The sequence below is a fragment of the Schistocerca americana genome, chromosome X, assembly GCF_021461395.2.
Source record: "Schistocerca americana isolate TAMUIC-IGC-003095 chromosome X, iqSchAmer2.1, whole genome shotgun sequence".
Classification (NCBI taxonomy): domain Eukaryota; kingdom Metazoa; phylum Arthropoda; class Insecta; order Orthoptera; family Acrididae; genus Schistocerca; species Schistocerca americana.
Genome location: NC_060130.1, coordinates 162,271,339 through 162,291,477, shown reverse-complemented (window position 1 = coordinate 162,291,477; position 20,139 = coordinate 162,271,339). Strand labels below are relative to the sequence as shown.

At 41.3% G+C, this 20,139-nt stretch overlaps 1 protein-coding gene across 1 annotated transcript in view; it reads left to right on the top strand.

Moving 5' to 3' along the window:
• Positions 1 to 20,139, top strand: part of LOC124555882 — a 241,727-nt gene that overhangs the window by 61,712 nt on the left and 159,876 nt on the right. The window contains exons 7-8 of the mRNA XM_047129943.1: positions 8,276 to 8,377; positions 18,238 to 18,309. Coding sequence (XP_046985899.1) covers positions 8,276 to 8,377; positions 18,238 to 18,309 — 174 coding nt within the window. The remainder of the gene's footprint in view (positions 1 to 8,275; positions 8,378 to 18,237; positions 18,310 to 20,139) is intronic.

The following is a 20,139-nucleotide window of genomic DNA, read 5'->3' as shown; positions in this document are numbered from 1 at the left end:
TCGTGACATAACATTGTGTTGTTAAAGGTCTCTCAGTCACTACCAGCTGCAACTTGAAGTCGTACATGATGGCTCCTCATACCATGAATCCAGGAGTAACATTGCTGTGCCTCTTCAAAACATTGGTAGAATTGGAGCTTTCTCCCCAGGTCATGTTGCAGGTACATTACATGTTTTCAGATGGCAGGTGAAGAGGTAAAGGAGTTACAGTGTGCTTAGTGCTCAATACAGTGATCCTCCCTTTTGACGGTCAGATGTGGTTGACTGGAACCTTGACATTGAGTATCCCTGGTTCGTGTTCCAAAGCAGTCCAACCTTTGGGACCAAGCCACACCCAAATGCCACACAAATCAGATTATTGAATGATTCAGCCAGCTGGCCAAATGTATATACCAACAGTGAGGTCCCTTTCAAAATCTGTCAGGTCTGGCCTTTCTACTTGTCATAGAGAATTGCAACTCTTATTCATTTCCATACCGACGAGTGGTGTGTACCTCTGCGAAGTTACATTGACATATGACCATTAGTTATTGTAGCAAAGCCATAAAGGTAGTGGCGTGGCATCTTATCTAAATAAGGACATAGAAGCTTAAAAAAATTTCCTTTCTTGAACACCACACCAAAGAAGGATCAATTGAAATGACAGGTATTGTACTCCCACAGTAATGATCTTAAGTTACCAAAGCATAAAGTGATTGGAGTAGATAGGCCACCAAATGCTATTGTAATGCTGTTTATGGATAAACTTAGTAGTGTTGTTGGTCAGTCCAGTTCTAATGACCTTATTATATTAGGTGACTTTAATATAGATGCAAACTCAAATAGTATAGTAAACTTGAAACTCAGTGATATACTGACCTTATACAGTCTTGTAAATATAGTGAACTCAGACGCCAGAGTGACGGACACATGTTCCACTAGAATAGATTATGCTATAATCAACAAAGATGTTATAGATAACGTAAATTACAGTAACTTAGATTTTCTTTATTCTGACCACTTCTGTCAGGTGTTAGAATACAAAAATTCAGTTGTGCCTAAAATAACAAAAATTGTGCTACAGAAACGAATGCTGAATACCTCAAATATTAATGCTCTTAAACACAAACTAGCGAATGAGAGATGGGATTCTGTGTACCTGGTAAAACGGTCGGATGAGAAATGGAATGAATTCTACTCAACCCTACTGCATCATTATGAATATAGTTGTCCAATCAGAGAAATCCAGAAGGTAGTTAAACACTGTCAAAATGGAAGTAATCCTAGACTAAAACTCCCAACAAATCTGATTAGGCTCAGGCAGCAAGTGCATGATCTAAACCAGCTTTATAAAGCCATTACTATGCCGGTTTTCAAGGAAAAATACAATAGGACCAAGCAAACTTTTAAAACTGAAATTGTTAACCTAAGGAAGCAGATTAACAACAAAACAATAGAACAGTCTGACAACATAAGCAAAGCATCTTGAAGCTGTTTGACAAATAGTGAAAAGGTCCCAACAAGATGAACATGGAACCACTCAGCATAAGACAGATGGTAACATTATAAAAAACCCAGATACTATATTAATATTTTTAATACCAACTACATTTCTGGTGAACAATCAACTCATATTATAGATTCACAGTTAGAGACCCGATGCCATCTCACCCAGTGTACCGAATTTGAATTTGTGGAAGGGAATGAGCAGGAGGTTTGCAGGGCAGTATACATGCTAAAGAAATAATTTTCATCTGGATGGGATGGCGTATCCAGTGCTATTACTAAAGTGTGCTTAAAAGAAATATCTAAACCTCTTACCTGATTAATTGCAACATTAGAGAGAACATGTATCCAACAGTTCTAAAAATAAGTGTAGTGAAACCAGTGTATAAAAAGCGAAGTAAGGAAGATGTCTCCAACTATAGACCAATATCATTAATTCCCACTTTTAGTAAGATATTCGAAAGCATTATCCTTTCTCAGCTAAGTGCCTTTTTCACAAAACCTTGTAGATTCTCAGCATGGCTTCAGAAAAGAGCTAAGTACAACCACAGCAGTTACACAGTTCATCCATGAAGTTTACTGTCTGTTGGACCAGAATATGCAGACTGCAGGTATATTTTTGGATCTGATGAGCATTTGATACGGTAAACCATAGGGTACTTCTTAAAAAGCAAAAATCTTGTAGTATTGGGGATAAAGCCATGAATCTTCTAACCACATACCTGCTGAATTGTAAGCAAAACACTAAATTGTCATACAAACTAGATAATAAAATCATGCACTCCCAGTCCACCAGTGAACCTGTGTTACAAGGTGTACCACAGGGCTCAATCCTTGGACCCTCTGCACAACCCATTAACTCCCATATTGTAAGCTATGCAGATGACATGTGAATCTTATTGTACGCGAGTGAATGTAATGAGCTAGAATCTCTTGCTACTAGTGGTGTCACAGAAGTGACAAAATACTTCAGTGATCAGGGACTCAAGGTGAATGTCACCAAATCTCAACTACTGACATTTAAAACAGGCTGTTCTCACCACAACAATATGAATAGTGTGTGTAATATCTCTGCAACAGAAAATGGTAACTGTAAATTCCTGGGTGTGTATGTTGATGAAAATTTGCGGTGGACATACCACATTAATTTTGTATGCGGAAAAGTCAGTAGTGCCATATATCTCCTCAGCCAGCTCGCAAAGATAGTTCCTAGCCAAGCACTGAAATTAGTATATTATGGAACACTTTCACCCCTTTCTCAATTAAGGAATTGAACTATGGGGCTGTGCAGCTGATGTACATTTAAAAAGAATAATACTACTACAGAAAAGAGCAATAAAACATATACATGGGATGGGACATAGAGATTCATGTTGTGAAGTGATTGTGCAGCAGAAATATCTGACAATATATTCTCTGTACATCTTCAATATAGATGTATATTTTTATAATTCAACCAACAGAAGCTATCAAGGGCAGTGATGTACATGATCACAACACTAGAACAAAGTGTAACTATTTCCGTAACAGAACAATGTTAAAAATGACTGATAGAAGTCCATATTATCAGTGGTTTGATTTGGTATAATAAGTTACCAAACTCTCTAAGAATGTACAGGGGAAATGTTTTTAAAACAAAATTAAAATCTTTTCTAATAGAAAAATGTTTGTATTCTTTCAACGAATTTTAAGACAGTGATTGTAACATGAGGCATTAGCATATCAGTTGTAATGTGATAAATGAAAAAAAAATACACATAAGAAGCAACAGCTACAGAATATAGTGTTTGTAAATGTAACCATAGTATTAAGTCTGACGTTTGCAAAAGCCATCATTACGATGGCTCCACGCAAAGAAAATGTAAATAAATAAATATCTTCTGGGTATTTCAATTTCTTTGTCAAACAGTGTATATCAAGCATAAGGGATATTTCTAATGGAAAATTTGAGCACCTGGTGTCTGAGGTACTTCATATACCTGATTCCACAGGTTATGTACACTCTCATGAAAACTGTTGTTCATACTGTACGGCTATTCACAGCTGCACCATGGAGCAAAAATGAAACAATATTGAAGTGGGGGAGGGGGGTAGAAAGCTCATCATTTCAAAAACATTCTGTAAGATACATACATCCCCTGATATAGCTAAGTAGTTGTCAGCTGAGGACGCTTACTATCAAAGGAAGTGTGTGACCACGAACGCTAAGAACCACACCAAAATGTGCGTAGAATATAAATTTCTCACCCAAAAAACTGTGTTATTGGCCATTCACATACAAAATGCAGGTGTTGTCTGCTAACACCATCCAATGGTGGCACGTGATACCTGCACTAAAAAGTATAGGGTGTTTCATATAAGACTCCTGGGAGGAGTCTGCAGGTAGCACAGCACACTCACTGGCTGCTGCCACCGCATCTGCGTCTCGGACACTAATTTTCTGGTAGTCGGCTGCAGGCGCACTCCCCCTGAGTTACGCATAAAGAGTGTTGCCATATTATTAACTGAAGCTTGGCTTTATTTACAGTAGGTGCTCAAAATGATGTCACTTTCTGGTAAGACCAGCCTGACATTTCCTGAACACATTAGCAAACACTCGACAAATTTCTGCTGCCAGAATCTGGGAAATGACTATCCGAAACCCTGTCTTCCAACTCTTCGAGTGTGGGGAGATTGGTTGCATACACCTTGTCTCTTAACATTCCCCAAAGATAAAAATCACACGAATTTAGATCTGGAGAACGAGGAGGGTGGACAACTATCCTGTCGTAAAAAAAACCTCCGATTTGATGCATTGACGATGTGTGGGCCTGCATTGTCCTTCATGAAATATCGGTACATCTTTTCGTTAGGTGTTGGTTCTTGAAAAAAAGGATACATTATATTGTTCACATACGTTTACATTTACACTCTGCAAACCATCGCAAGGTGCATGGCAGAGGGTACATTCCACTGTACTGGTTATTAGGGTTTCTTCCTGTTGAATTCACATTTGGAGCACGGGAAAAATTATTATTTGAGTACCTGTCCAAACTTATTGTTTTATGGAAAAAGATTGGTCCAGTAATTCTTCTTGCAGTAATTGCATACCAAACTCCTGTTTTCAGCTCATGCAGAGGTTGTTGATGTAAGTCATGATGATTTTCAGAGCTCCAACGTCGATTGTTATGAGAATTAACATACTCTGACAAATGCAGCCATGCTTCATCAGAAAATAAAGCATTTAAGGATCAACTTCCCCATCGTGCACAGACTGTAACAGCCAGTTGCAATAACGAGATCGAGCAACTGTATCTGAGTTCCTCAGTTGATGCACTACTGTGATTTTGTATGGTTTCAATTTCACTTTGTGCACAGCACTGTGAAGAGATGCTCTTGACACACCAGTCTTAAGTGCCAAACGGCACAGAGACTTTCTAGAGCTTCTTTCCAAGGCCTCCCCTGTTTTGTCTAATTTATTTTCGGGTAAAACACTAGGTTCTCTAGACATTCATTTGTGTAACCAGATCCAGTATCTTGAAATTTTTTCACTAATCTGTGTATTGTCGAATCATTGGGAACATGCGTACTGGGAAATTTTTGTATGAATTCAAGCCAACATTCCACATACAATTCTATTTCTGTGTAGTTCAACAAAAGAAACACTCATTGATCCTTCATGTACACCATACCGAATGGAAAGACGACAGAAAACACTCAGTCACACAGCATAGAAGACACACACATGGTGTTCTGAGGATGAGGCCCAGCTACACACAGACAAGGAAAGCCCCAGATTCGGTGCAGTGGCAATAATGACATCTAACAACAATATTTAAAGCAATTAACCTTAAAAAAACATCGAAAGAAAACACCAGTACACAGAGTCGCACAACGTAGGAGGCACACGCTAAGTATTGGTGTTCGAGAACTACGCATATTGACAGCCGGCAGACACGGCGGCAACAGACAGCAAACGCACCACACAAACTGCGGACCCCCTCCTGGGCATCTTTCATGAAATACCATCTGTATTGGTTGTGTGAATAGTATAGCTGCAATAGGGGGCTGTCTTTTAGTGTGTTAGGTTGTGGGGTAGAGACTGAAGAGTATATATTGGTATCATTAGGTGAGTTATTCCCATAAATGGTGTCAAAATGTTTGAGACAAAGTTGTAATGTGTTGTATGTGTAAATGTGATTGGAGTTGGGGATGTGGTGTTCACTAATATTTTATATAGCATAATAATTCACAGATAAAATTGGGATGATGTGGAAATGCAAGAAGATATACTGGACAGGTGTAGAAAGACAGGAAGAGCCTGTACCCAAAGTTTGCTTGTCCAGTAGTACAAGACTTTTATCTCCAGAGCAATAGGCCCCTTCAACTAGAAGTGAGTATGAACCATCACCACCTAAAATGTCTAGTGCCAGTATACTGATGACAACATACTGGAAAATGTATATGGAGACAGTTACAGTCGTGGCTTGAACTCCTATAGTAATCTTACGAGGCACCGGCAGATTGCAGGGTAATATTAGATTATGCCTAGCAGAAGATGACATCAGGGTCACTTCGAGGGAAACAGGCTGTCACAATTAAAAACTTTAGAAGAGTATGTACTCTTAACAGTTTGATAAGGACAAGACCATATGGTACTGCTGTTCATTATGGGCATCTGCAAATGTGGACATTAGAAGCATATAAAGTGGTTGGCATGGACAATTTCACAGGTTCAGTTACTGTTATTAACAAACCTTACACTGAATATAACATTCCTACCAGATATATTATTGTGTTCATCACTTGTAAGAACATAGAAGTGTTGTGGCGTAACAAGCTTGCTACGCCACACTGGGAAGGGAGCCGAAAGAAAGGCACGCGTACACACACGCCGACTGGCGTCAAGTCTGGAACAGGATAACTATTGAATGGTAGCAAGAAAAGTACGTAGCTGCTTTATACTTAACTTTTAATCTTTGTTGGTGTACAAAGTTCTTCTTGTGACATTTATACGATAACTCTCAAACTAGGTAAGGCTAATGGCGCCTTGCTAGGTCGTAGCCATGGACTTAGCAGAAGGCTATTCTAACTGTCTCTCGGCAAATGAGAGGAAGGCTTCGTCCGTATTGTCGCTAGCAATGTCGTCCGTACAACTGGGGCGAGTGCTGTTTCGTATCTCGAGACCTGCCTTGTGGTGGTGCTCGGTCTGCGATCACACAGTGGCGACACGCGGGTCCGACATGTACTAAACGGACCGCGGCCGATTTAAGCTACCACCTAGCAAGTGTGGTGTCTGGCGGTGACACCACAAGAAGATCATCATAGTGTTGTCCAGAAGGAACAAAAATCTGTGGAAGAAGTGAACAAATAGGTAACAGACTTGAGTGTGGATAAATAAAATGTTTGGAACAGTGATAAAAATCAATGTAATTATGAAATGTCTTCATTGTCCACACTGTCTCCCAGAGGAGAGAAAAATACAGATATTGTATTACAATTTATACGTAGCTCTACACCCAACCATACAATTAATGTGGCCATATCAGTGAGAGGTAGTTAGCTAACAAGTCCTATTATCTGATTTCAAGAGCTGCAAGGCATTTTTGGCCCAGATGTTTCAAACAAATTTGAAGCAACATGCCTATGAAACATTCATGTGGAGGCAAGCAAAAGTGGGAAAAAGATGGAAGAGCATATGAAAAGATATCTAATTATAGTCTTGGTGCAGATGTACATGATTATGTGAAGAGCCTGATGCTGTGTGTTTGTTGGTCGGATCATAAAAAATTGTACTCTGTTGGATGAAAGTTTTCTGAACAGTGAATTTAAACCCAAGACGACAAAATATTACCATCCCCTTGACGTGTACTTCGTTAGGCAGTATAAGCTATACATGAGGAGGATTGTTGATTCTTGTAAGACTACAATGTGAAAAACTGCAAGTGAAGTTGCACAATTGTCATGTTATCATCAGACTACACTCTGTGCTTTAAAACAAGCTTTCTGAACCGAAGTAAAAGCCTATCTTGTAATATGCTTGCCAAAAGGCAGGTTATGACATAGACATACTGATATCATCATTTAAAAATGGCAATATTGCAGTGTTTGATATTGGACTGCTTTAATGCAGGAGGTAAGTTTGATATGAAGAAAGTGGCTTTAGGGGCTGTGAATATTGTTCTGATCCACTTTGTTTGGACAATTTGTTTGAAATCCTACACTTGTACTTTAAAGTTTGAATATCTATGCAACAGTATCAGGACAGTAGAAAAGATTGCTTTTCAAATAGTGTGATTATTTTAAGCAGAGGCAAATATGGCATTTGAAGTCACAGCATTGAAATATCTGTGCTTTTGTCTTGTTGCATCAATATTTTGTTTCTTCGTGTTACCAGATTTCTTCTCTTAGACCTTGAATAGGTGATCGTTCAAATGTGTCTTATGCTAAGATGCCTAATTTTGCATGCAAATGGCTCATACCACTGTTTCTGATATGAACAATTTATACTCTAACCACATTTTTGTGCAGTTCAGAGCGTTCAAGGTCACAGCTTCCACTGCAACAGCAAAGGTGTGTGGCCACCCTCTACCACTAACATTACCAAATGTGAAAATTAACATGTCAACCTCATAAAGATACGGGAGAAAGAACAGGGAAAAGAAGAATAATTATTAATGACTGTGGACACAAGTCTCTCATTCATCATGTTTATGACATGTATTTACCTGAAGAAAGCAATAGTTCGTAATTTAACTTCATTAACATGTTGAAATTTGATACATAAATAACTCTGTTCCCAAAATTGCAGGTGTGAAAACGTATGCTGCATCATATCTTGACAGAGATTTGCGCCACCTGTCATATCTGGACAGAGATATCCCCAGCCGACTTTTGAAGGAAGGTTCTGTTGGTGAGTAAATTTGGTTAGTCCAGTCACTGAATTAAGCATGTTGAAATCACTCGTCGTATTTTCACTTTGAATCATTCGAGTCACACTAGATTTAACCTTGGACCAGCCTTTGAGATGTCAGTTCATTGGTTTAAGTACACAGCTTGTGGTCATTATGAGAAAACATTATTGATTATGAGTGGAGAGTTCACATGCAGAATGAAAACTCTGTTATGGTTTGATATTTCAGTTTATACAAACCTGTATCTTGTGTAAACTACCAGACAAAAGGTGTGCAACAATGTAGAGGAAAAGGAACTATCGTACAAAGTTTGTGGCCACATGTGTTTCATTATTCATAGTCATAGGTAATGGTTTACATTTAATGTGGAAATTAATTAAAATAGTTGCATAATAATGACACTTAATTCTTTCACAATTCAAGAGATTTTGAAAATTATACTGCAAGAATATTAACTGGCATTTGGTTTAAATAGTAACATTATCTGCTACTTTTGCTGAATTTCTTTGTTGTCATCGCAAGACATGAGTCACTAATGGAAGGAGAAGAAAGTTGTCCGAAATTAAAAACACTAAATATTAGGTGTAGTAAGTGGCCCAAGAAAAAAAAGAAATGAGACAAGTCCAATTTTTAAGGAACTATTTGTTATAGAATATTGGTGCACAATGTTGTTGTGGTGTTTACTTTGAACTGTGTCTTTATTGTTTAACAAGTTCATTTTGCTGGACTGCGTCTTTGGTTGTGGCCAAGCAGTTTACCATAGATGAGCGCTTGTATTCGGATGGAATCTGTATAACATCTTGGCAAACAATATGCAGAGTGTTTCTAAGTAGTGGAATGAGGAACAGTTGACAGTTGAATTCAGATACGTGTGTGTGTGTGTGTGTGTGTGTGTGTGTGTGTGTGTGTGTGTGTGTTGGGGCGGGGGGGGGGGGGGGGGGGGTGTTAGAGAATTCGGATGCAGGCTACCATCATAGTGTTGGGGACATTAATACATTCTACTATGCATTATGATAAAGATACAGTGATACATATGTCATAAACAGTAAAGGATAGATTGAGAGTATAATTAAATGATGCAACAGCTGCCACCAATATTCCCAGGTAATTGCTGATAAAAATTTAGAATCATATACCCAAAAGCAACTAATATCTACACTCCAAGGGGGAAAAAAGACACACCAGAAAGGAATTATCCAAATGGGACAGAAATCGGTTGATGTGATGCACATGTACAGACAAACAAATGATTATAATTTCAGAATAATTGGGTGATTTATTCAAGTAAAAGGGTGTCACAAATTGAGCAAGTCCTTAATGAGTCTGTGCACATCGGGTCCATATGGAAGCAGTTATTCAGCTTAGCATTGATTGATGGAGTTGTTGGATACCCTTCTGAAGGATATCTTGCCAAAATCTGTCCAGTTGGTGCATTAGATCGTCAAAATCCTGAGATGGTTGGAGAACCCAACCCATAATGATCCAAATGTTCTTAACATCGGGAGAGATCTGGTGACCTTGCTGGTCAAGGTAGGGTTTGACAAGAATGAAGACAATGAGGGTGCCATTTCTTTTCATAGCAGGAGCCCTTTGGTTGTCATCTGCAGCATCCTCATAGCACAGCAGTATGTTGATGATATTAAATGCCCTATTTTGTTGCCCTTCATGGCAAGCCATCCTGGGCTTAAAATTTTAGCCAGCACGGGGCGAGAGTTTCTGCTGCTTGTCTTAGTGCTTGCCAAATCCTTCCTTGGCCAGCAAGTTCACCAGATCTTTTCCCAATTGAAAACATTTGGTGCGTTATGGGCAGGCCCTCCAACCACTCCTGGGTTTTGATTGTCTAACATGCCAATTGGACAGAATTTGATGTGATGTCTGTCTGGATGATATCCACCAACTCTCTCAATCAATGCTGCACTGAAAAATTGCTTGCATAAAGTGCCAGGGGTGGACCAACGTTTTACTGACTTGCTCAATTTATTAAGTTCTTTTTAATGAATAAATCATCCTATTTTCGCGATATTGTCATTTGTTTGTCTGTAGGTGTACATCACACCTACTGAGTCCCACCCATTTGTATTATTCTTTTCTGGTGAAAAGAATCTTTTGTTTTAGAGTGTAATTAAGGTAGTGTTATAGGTTTTCAATCTGCAATAATTTAAGAAGATGAATTGTTAGCTGAAAAATATCATAAGTAATACATGGCAGGAGGCAAAACAAAATTAATAGGTCAAGATAATATCTGGGTTAAAATGAAATTGCAGACAAATGTACTAGTGTCTAAAAGGAAAATGTGCTGTAATTTGGACCATATTAGTAAACATTTTAAAGGGCTATAACACTGTGTCAAATGTGGTTTGATGCAGGAAAGTGTAAGTTAACATTATTTGTGTGTATTCACTTTGACAAGGGAAATTTAACAACATACTGAAATTGTCTAATGTTCTTCATACTATGCCAAATATATGCACATGCTGTGTGCAACAACTTTTTCTTTAAAGATGCTGTCTCTTTCACTAGGGTACATTCACAATGGAGCTTCACTGCTAGCCATTTCTGTGGCATTCGATAAGCCACATGTGACCCCCAGGTCATGCTAAATGGTAAGCACCTCAGCGAGCTCAGTATTTGTTTGCTGGGTACGGGCTTCGCAAATCAATTTCCTGACCTGGGGGCTGGTAAGTGCTGCAAGTCCTCTGTAACTGTGTAACAGTGAGTGCTGGGCATGCTTCAGCAAATACCATGTAGCGTGGCGGTGGAATATTGTGTGTCACAGGGACTGGGGATCTTGGCTTAGCTGCCTGGATTGTGAGAATAGTTAAAACCTCAAAAACTCTTAATTTCAAGGTGCGACAAGGAGGCTCATGGCTGTTTAGGTGGAACAGTCAATTGTCAGCAACCTCTGAGGAACTTGCTACATCTCAGTTGTACAGGGTTTACTCAGGAAAGCAGGGGGTCTATCTGAGTGGACCATTATTTCCCTAGCTGCTCGTGGTACCAAGATAGGACCCTCAAACACAAACTTATTGACTACTAGTGTAGATAGGGGTACCGCCTGGGAGTAAACAGCTTTCAAGGAATCACAAATACAAGGATGGTTTGAAAAGTTCTCGGAATCACCACGAGAGGTCAGCGCTAGCGCACCGAGTTGTTTACATGGTATTCATTGGACTGTTGCCTGTAAACACGTGCCACGTCAGTGCTGTTGGCAGAAAGCTGTGGCGGTGACGTGACTCTGTTGTTGTTCCCGTGTAGTGATTGCGAAGGTGGAAAAAATAGAGATTTGAGCAGTGATTAAGTACTTCGTAAAGAAAGGTATGAAAGCAAAGGACATTCATACCAATTTCCAGAGTACACTGGGGGACTCTGCTCCTTCATATTCAACTGTTGCCAAGTGGACAAATGAATTTAAATTTGGTTAGGAGAGCTTAGATGATGATCTGTGCAGTGGTCGGCCAAGACGTATCACTACTCCAGAAATCATTGCAAAGGTGCACAAAATGGTCATGGAGGATCGCTGATTGAAAGTGTGTGGAATTGCTCATGCTTGCCAGATGTCGTCTGAAAGGGTATATCACATTTTAACTGAAGAATTAGAAATAAAAAAGTTATCTGCAAGGTGGGTGCCGCGACTCTTGACCCTGGATCTAAAACGCGTGAGAATGGACATATCGGAACAATGTTTGGCCCGTTTTAGTAGAAATGAACAAGATTTTTTGCACTGGTTTGTGACCAGAGATGAAAATTTGGTTCACTACTATACCCCAGAGACAAAACGGCAGTCAAAGCAGTGGAAACATGCTGATTCTCCGCCACCAAAGAAAGCAAAGACAATTCCTTCGGTGGGAAAGGTCATGGCATCAGTGTTATGGGATGTGAAGTGGATTCTGTTTGTAGATTATCTCCTCACTGGGCAAATAATTACTGGAGAATATTATGCTAACTTCCAGGACAAATTGCAACAAAAGATTGCGAAAAAGGTCAGGTTTAGCAAGAAAGAAAGTCATCTTCCAACAGGACAATGCACGCCCGCACATACGTGCCATCGCCATTGCAAAATTACATGCACGAAGGTATGAATTGTTGCCACACCCACCTTATTCACCTGATATGGCTCTGTCGGACTTCCATCTATTCCCAAAACTGAAAATTTTTCTTGGTGGATGAAGATTCACTTCAAACGAAGAATTGATATCCGGAGTTGACAACTATTTTTCAGGCCTGGAGGAAACTCATTTTCGGGATGGGACCAAGGCACGTTGGACCAAGTGCATTAATCTACAAGGAGACTACATTGAAAAATAAAAACAAGTTTCAGTGATGTAAGTACTTTTTTTCTATCCTGTTCCAAGAACTTTTCGAACCACCCTTGTAAAAATGTGTATCTGTTGATCAAGAGGAAGGAGGGGATGTTTGAAAAAGTGTCCCTTTCTATATTCATAAAGGTTTAGAAGCACTTACTGGTACCGTAAAGTGTGCTAAGTGGACGCAAAATGGTTCTGTATTGGTTGAGACTAACAAGACAAAGCAGGTGGAACTTCTTAGGGCATCACAAAAGTTGCATAACACACTTAGGTCAAGCAAGGGTGTAGTCACGTGCCATGATATTCTGGACATTGACATTGCAGAACTCAAAAAAGTATGGGCATCACAGGGGATAGTGGATGTGGAGCTAAGGATGTGAAGGAATAATGGAGGAGTTGAGATGACTACCACCTTCATTGCGACATTCAGTTCTCTGACACTGCCTGAACACATTGTGTTCTGTAAATCTGTGGAATCAGAAAACTCGCCCTCGCCCTCGCCCTCGCCCTCGCCCTCGCCCTCGCCCATCGCCCATCGCCCATCGCCCATCGCCCATCGCCCCTCCCCCTCCCCCTCCCGCTCCCTGCCGGTCTGGGGGTTAGGATAGGCACCTGCCTGTCGTAATAGGTGACTAAAAGAAGTCTCAAACTTTTTGGCCCTGTAAGTTCAGGTCCCATATTATGGTTTGACCTGCCACTTTCCAAATTCTACAGAAGTGCGGGCCATATGGGGAAGGATGCCGCAGGTAGCGCATGAGTTATCCCTAGTGCCCTTACATGCGATCTCTGGAACCTCTTGTCATGGCTTTGCATCTCCATGTGCAATTCAACTACACTCCTGGAAATGGAAAAAAGAACACATTGACACCGGTGTGTCAGACCCACCATACTTGCTCCGGACACTGCGAGAGGGCTGTACAAGCAATGATCACACGCATGGCACAGCGGACACACCAGGAACCGCGGTGTTGGCCGTCGAATGGCGCTAGCTGCGCAGCATTTGTGCACCGCCGCCGTCAGTGTCAGCCAGTTTGCCGTGGCATACGGAGCTCCATCGCAGTCTTTAACACTGGTAGCATGCCGCGACAGCGTGGACGTGAACCGTATGTGCAGTTGACGGACTTTGAGCGAGGGCGTATATTGGGCATGCGGGAGGCCGGGTGGACGTACCGCCGAATTGCTCAACACGTGGGGCGTGAGGTCTCCACAGTACATCGATGTTGTCGCCAGTGGTCGGCGGAAGGTGCACGTGCCCGTCGACCAGGGACCGGACCGCAGTGACGCACGGATGCACGCCAAGACCATAGGATCCTACGCAGTGCCGTAGGGGACCGCACCGCCACTTCCCAGCAAATTAGGGACACTGTTGCTCCTGGGGTATCGGCGAGGACCATTCGCAACCGTCTCCATGAAGCTGGGCTACGGTCCCGCACACCATTAGGCCGTCTTCCGCTCACGCCCCAACATCGTGCAGCCCGCCTCCAGTGGTGTCGCGACAGGCGTGAATGGAGGGACGAATGGAGACGTGTCGTCTTCAGCGATGAGAGTCGCTTCTGCCTTGGTGCCAATGATGGTCGTATGCGTGTTTGGCGCCGTGCAGGTGAGCGCCACAATCAGGACTGCATACGACCGAGGCACACAGGGCCAACACCCGGCATCATGGTGTGGGGAGCGATCTCCTACACTGGCCGTACACCACTGGTGATGGTCGAGGGGACACTGAATAGTGCACGGTACATCCAAACCGTCATCGAACCCATCGTTCTACCGTTCCTAGACCGGCAAGGGAACTTGCTGTTCCAACAGGACAATGCACGTCCGCATGTATCCCGTGCCACCCAACGTGCTCTAGAAGGTGTAAGTCAACTACCCTGGCCAGCAAGATCTCCGGATCTGTCCCCCATTGAGCATGTTTGGGACTGGATGAAGCGTCGTCTCACGCGGTCTGCACGTCCAGCACGAACGCTGGTCCAACTGAGACGCCAGGTGGAAATGGCATGGCAAGCCGTTCCACAGGACTACATCCAGCATCTCTACGATCGTCTCCAAGGGAGAATAGCAGCCTGCATTGCTGCGAAAGGTGGATATACACTGTACTAATGCCGACATTGTGCATGCTCTGTTGCCTGTGTCTATGTGCCTGTGGTTCTGTCAGTGTGATCATGTGATGTATCTGACCCCAGGAATGTGTCAATAAAGTTTCCCCTTCCTGGGACAATGAATTCACGGTGTTCTTATTTCAATATCCAGGAGTGTATTTGGGCGAGGATACTTTCCGGAGTATGTCATCTTCTTCCATTGTCCCATGTCCTCTTTCACCCCCATGACAGTATTGGATATCTCTGCACCCAATATCCAGCACGGTAGCCAGTCCATTGTGGTGGGGCCGTCATGTACCCATTTGGTGGTAGCCCCTTGACAACACAAGAATGACACTGCTGATGCCTGAGCTGTAAACTCCCCACATATGCCAAGGAGTAGATGCCTATCTTCCTGGGGTATTAGGACTCCCAGCAATGGCCATCATGCCAGGTAGCCTTTGCTGTGGCTGGGTGTTGCCCGTGGCGGGAGGCCCTGGTCGGAGTGGGTAGCATCAGGGCAGATGACCCACAATGAAGTGGACTAAGTCATCTCATGCTGGTGACCGTACAGCACCAGCAGTCTCTAAGAAGGGCAAGATCGAATACAATGCCGACTGGTATGACCCTAAATCGTTTCCTTTCCTCGCTACACCATGGGAGGAACATAGGTCTACAGAAAGAAGAGAGCCATATTCGCCTCAGTATTTAGTCTGTAGCAGAATGGATGGGGATTCGTGTCTACCTATGAAGCCTCAGTTTTTTGTTGAATATTTTGAGGATAAGTTTGGGGAACTGACAGCACTGTCCAAGATGAGAAAAGTGGTACAGTCTTGATTCAGATAGTATCCCCTGCCCAATCCCGAGCATTACTCCCTTGTGACCGGCTAGGTGATATTCCTGTTTCTGTCACTCCCCATAAAAGCCTCAACATGGTCCAGGGGATTATTTTCTATGGCTACCTCCTCTTGCAGTCCGACGATGAGCTCCATGGTAATCTAGAATGGTGGTGTGTTCATTTCATCCGGCATGTTTACAGGGGACCCAAAGACAACAGGTTTGCTACCAGTGTCTTCATCTTGGCCTTTGAGAGTGATTCATTGCCTGAAAAGGTCAAGGTGATGGTTTACCCCTGTGATGTTAAAGCTTCTTAAGTTCCTCATAAGTTAATAACAACAGGAACTGTCCATATAGACTGTTCCTGCTGATGATCAGAACCTACTGTGATGCTATATTTGTGGTCATCATCTGCTTCACAGCCAGTGTGTGAGGGCATCACCTCTACTATGCTCCATATGGCAATATTGTGTGTGGTGTGCAAGATTTTGCCCTTAAGGCTAATTGAAGGAGAGTGGATTTTCGCTCTGCAGTGGGGTGTGCGCTAATTAGAACATTCTGACATTCTGATACATTAAAACTGTGTATTGGATTGAGTCTTAAAACTAGGCCTTGTCCGGCACACCGTTCCAGTCTGCCAGGATGTTTCTTACAGGAGTAATTGGGACCACCCCATTAGAGTTGTTGTTTGAGATTTTATGTATATTTCCAAAAGATACTACTGACAAGTGTGTTGAGGCCTCATCTTGGATCAATAAGAGCAAGCAGGATGAATGTAGATGTTAATCACTAACAGAATTTCCTATTAAGTCTAGGAAAGTTACTGGCATAAGGAAGTATGTGGTAAAATGTTTGTGATGCTTTGGTTATAGTTGGTGGATATAAAATCTTCTCTAACCTTCAGGAAAGGCCAAAAGTTACATCGTGCTGCACCCAGGCAAGGTTAGCTTGCTGCGTATGTCCTGTATGTTCACCCCAATGGTACGCAGTGGATTACAATGTAATATATTGAAGATTTCTTTTACTTTAAAAGTACAATGAGTGTAGAGCATCCTATGTTTATAGAAGCCATAGTTTGTTATAGAAAACACATGGGAATTCCACCAACGTGTTTTAATATATGGTTGTTTGTGCGCATAATTACTGCTAACAATAACTATAGTCACTGCTACCAATACAACGAGTGCTGGTGAGAGAGCAGCCCTTAAGACTCTCACACAGGCCATAGCTAGCAGTAATATGTAGGTTAGCATCTTGTTCTCTTGTTTTCATTTCATATGGTTGTTCACTTCATGTTATCTTGTTTTGTTTTTAGTTCATGGTGTTTTTCTCTTTGTTTAGCATTTATGTTTCTAAAGCACTGCTGGCTGTAATTTGTAGAGATAATGAAAAAGATTTCATGATGAAAGTTAATCAGCCACATTGAGAGCAGTATCAGTGAAAGTGAGACATGGCTTGCTACCTGCCTTTCCTAACTAAATGTCAGTCCCATTTGAATAGATATGTGTCCCAAGTGTTAGCAGCCACTATTTCAGCAGTGACTCTTCCGTTTCACCAGCTGAAACTAAACTTATGTGTAGTATTAATAAAACCAAGCAGTGATTCATTGAGATGTGAAGTGGCACTCAGTTCCCTTAAGCCACATCAGTTGGCATCTCACCATGTCAGAGTGAAAAGCTGTATGTCATGTCAGACTCTGTAATGGTGTTTCCTTCACAAAGAAGAAATTATTATAAAATATGTAGTTATGTGGAGACCAAATTTTTAAAGAGCTTCACAGATTCATGGAAGACCAATGGCTTAGTGATTGTCTCCTTGTCGAACCAACAGAAAGCAAGATTTCTAGCTCTGAGAGTGTTACAGCAGCTTGCCAGCTGGGGTGGCCAAGCGGTTCTAGGTGCTACAGTCTGGAACCGCACGACCACTATGGTCACAGGTTCGAATCCTGCCTCGGGCATGGATATGTGTGATGTTCTTAGGTTAGTTAGGTTTAAGTAGTTCTAAGTTCTAGGGGACTGATGACCTCAGAAGTTAAGTCCCATAGTTCTCAGAGCCTTTTTGATTTTTGTAACAGCAGATTAACTCTTGTCACAACAAGCTGGAGACTCTGGTTCTCGATCTAGAGCGTATGTGCATTGTGCACAGTTCAGAGTGAAGGTTTGGGTGTGAGAGGTAGATAAGGGAATCTTGTTAAGGGTTAGTTATGATAGAGTAAGAAAGTATAGCAGAAGGGGTTATGTTTTGGGGGGTGAGGGGTGAAGTTATGATGAGGGCAGTAAGGTTTAATGAGATGGTGATGGGCATAGAGGTAGGTGAATGAGAGGATTGGTTATCATGCAGCAATGAAGTTTGAACCTAAAGTAATGTGTTCATGATGCAAGCAAGAAAGTGTATCGAAAACTGGTGGTAGTGTGCCAATTATGGGAATGAAGTTTTTCATGTAAAAATTGTTACTATTTCATTGTGCTATTACTCTTCAAAAGTTGGTGGAAATGTTTAATTAAAAATAATTGTGGACACAACTCTCTCATTCAACATGTTTATGAAATATATGTAACTGAAGTGAGCGGTAGTTGAAAATTAAACTTTGTTAGCATGTTGAAATTCGATACATAAATAATCCTGTTATCAAAATTTCAGATGTGCCAAGATATGGAAAGTCATACTTTGAGGGAGATTTCCAAAGACGACTGTCGAAGGAAGGCTCTGTTGGTGAGTAAATCTGTTTAGTTCAATCACTGAATTAAGCATTTTGTAATCACTCATGGTATTTTCACTTTGAATAATTGGAATCATGGTAGATGTAACATTGAATCGGTCTTGAAATGTTGTTTCATTGGTTTAAGGACATAGTTTGTGGCAGGTATAAGAAACTATTCTTGATTATGAGGAGAGGGTTCACTTGCAGAAAGAACTCTGTTATGGGTTGATGTTTCCATCCGTGCAGGTCTGTATCTTTAGGTAAAGAACCAGGCAGAAGGTGTTAAACAGTGGAGAGTATAGAAAGCTATTGTACAAAGTTGTGGTGACATTGTTACTCATAAGTATAAAACTGTTCCATAAAGAAACATTTTAATTCTTTGTGATCCCAAAGATTTTGGGAGTTATACTGCAAGAGCATTAACTGACATTTAGTTTAAATAGTTATGTTATCTGCCAGTGCTTCTGAATTTCTTTGTCATCACAAGACATGATATTTTTTAATGGGAAGAGAAGGAAGTTGTGTGAACTTGAATACATTGAATGTAAAGTATTTTAAGACGCCTGGGGGGGGGGGGGGGGGGATAAAAAGCCACTTCATTTTATCCAGTGTTTCTTTATCTACGTCACTTTTTTATATTTAGATTGCTTCTGGTCCTTGTAGGATTACAATGGTGTATTGTAAAGTGGTACATTGCGAATATAAATTTACAAAATTAAGAAAAATCGAAAAGTAACTTAGGTTCCAGTAGTGATGACATGATTTAAAAAAGAAATGAGACTACTCTCATTCATAAATATTTGTTGTAATGTAAATCTGTGTAGCCTCTTGAAGGATGACAAGCAGAAAGGTTATGAATAGCAAGGACAAGCAGAAGGGTTCTATGTAGCAGAAAAGTTGAATTCATTCTCTCCTCCCTCTCTCGCTGCCTGCCTGTGTCAAGTGCAGTGCAGTGCAGTCCAGTCCATCAGTCACTTACTCTACACCTTCTTCCCCTTCCTGCCCCCCCCCCCCCCCCACCGTGCGCGCGTCCTTTTGTGTGTGTGTGTGTGTGTGTGTGTGTGTGTGTGTGTGTGTGTGTGTGTGTCGGGAGGGGGGGGGGGGGGAAGGCGGCAAGTGGCCCTACTTTTATCTTTTATGCTAGTTGTAAATGTTTTGTAAGCAGACAGATTTACAACATTTATCAAGTTTGTTTTGTAGAATGCCTCATAGATTATTTTTTCCAGCAGAGTGCAACATAATGAGTGTAGTAAATTGTTTGCCTACTGCCACAGATTTGACTGATGAACAATAAACTTGTTGCAGCATAGTGACAGAGTTCAGGCATGGACTAACGTGCTATGACAGATAGTACCTTAGTAATGGGAGCAATCAAGTATAGTGTAATAAGAAGATACAGAACTAGTAGTCTACATTATGCCTGAAGTCGCATGGACAAACGTGAATATGTCATTTATTTAGGAATAGTCAAACAAGAGGTTTTGGAAGATTTTTCCTTTTTATTTCTGTATCGTACAAGAGCCTTCATTGTTTAAACAATTGCTTGTATCTGGTCAGTGATAAATCGGAAAATATTTCAAACAGTGACATCTGACGAGCTGTTTTAGGTGTCGCTTTGTAAAGGCCTTGGGGTTTATGGCTTTTATGCACTTTACTGGCATTGTAATGTGTCTTGGGTTTGAGCTGGAACCAGAATTTTTAACCTGATAAAATGTATTCACAATAGTTAACAAATATTTGCTGCCAGAAGTCAATCACATAGCACAGCTTATCATACCATTCAGCAGAACATACTCTTATACTGTGACGTTACTGTTAAAGTATCTTTGAATTCCATGTAT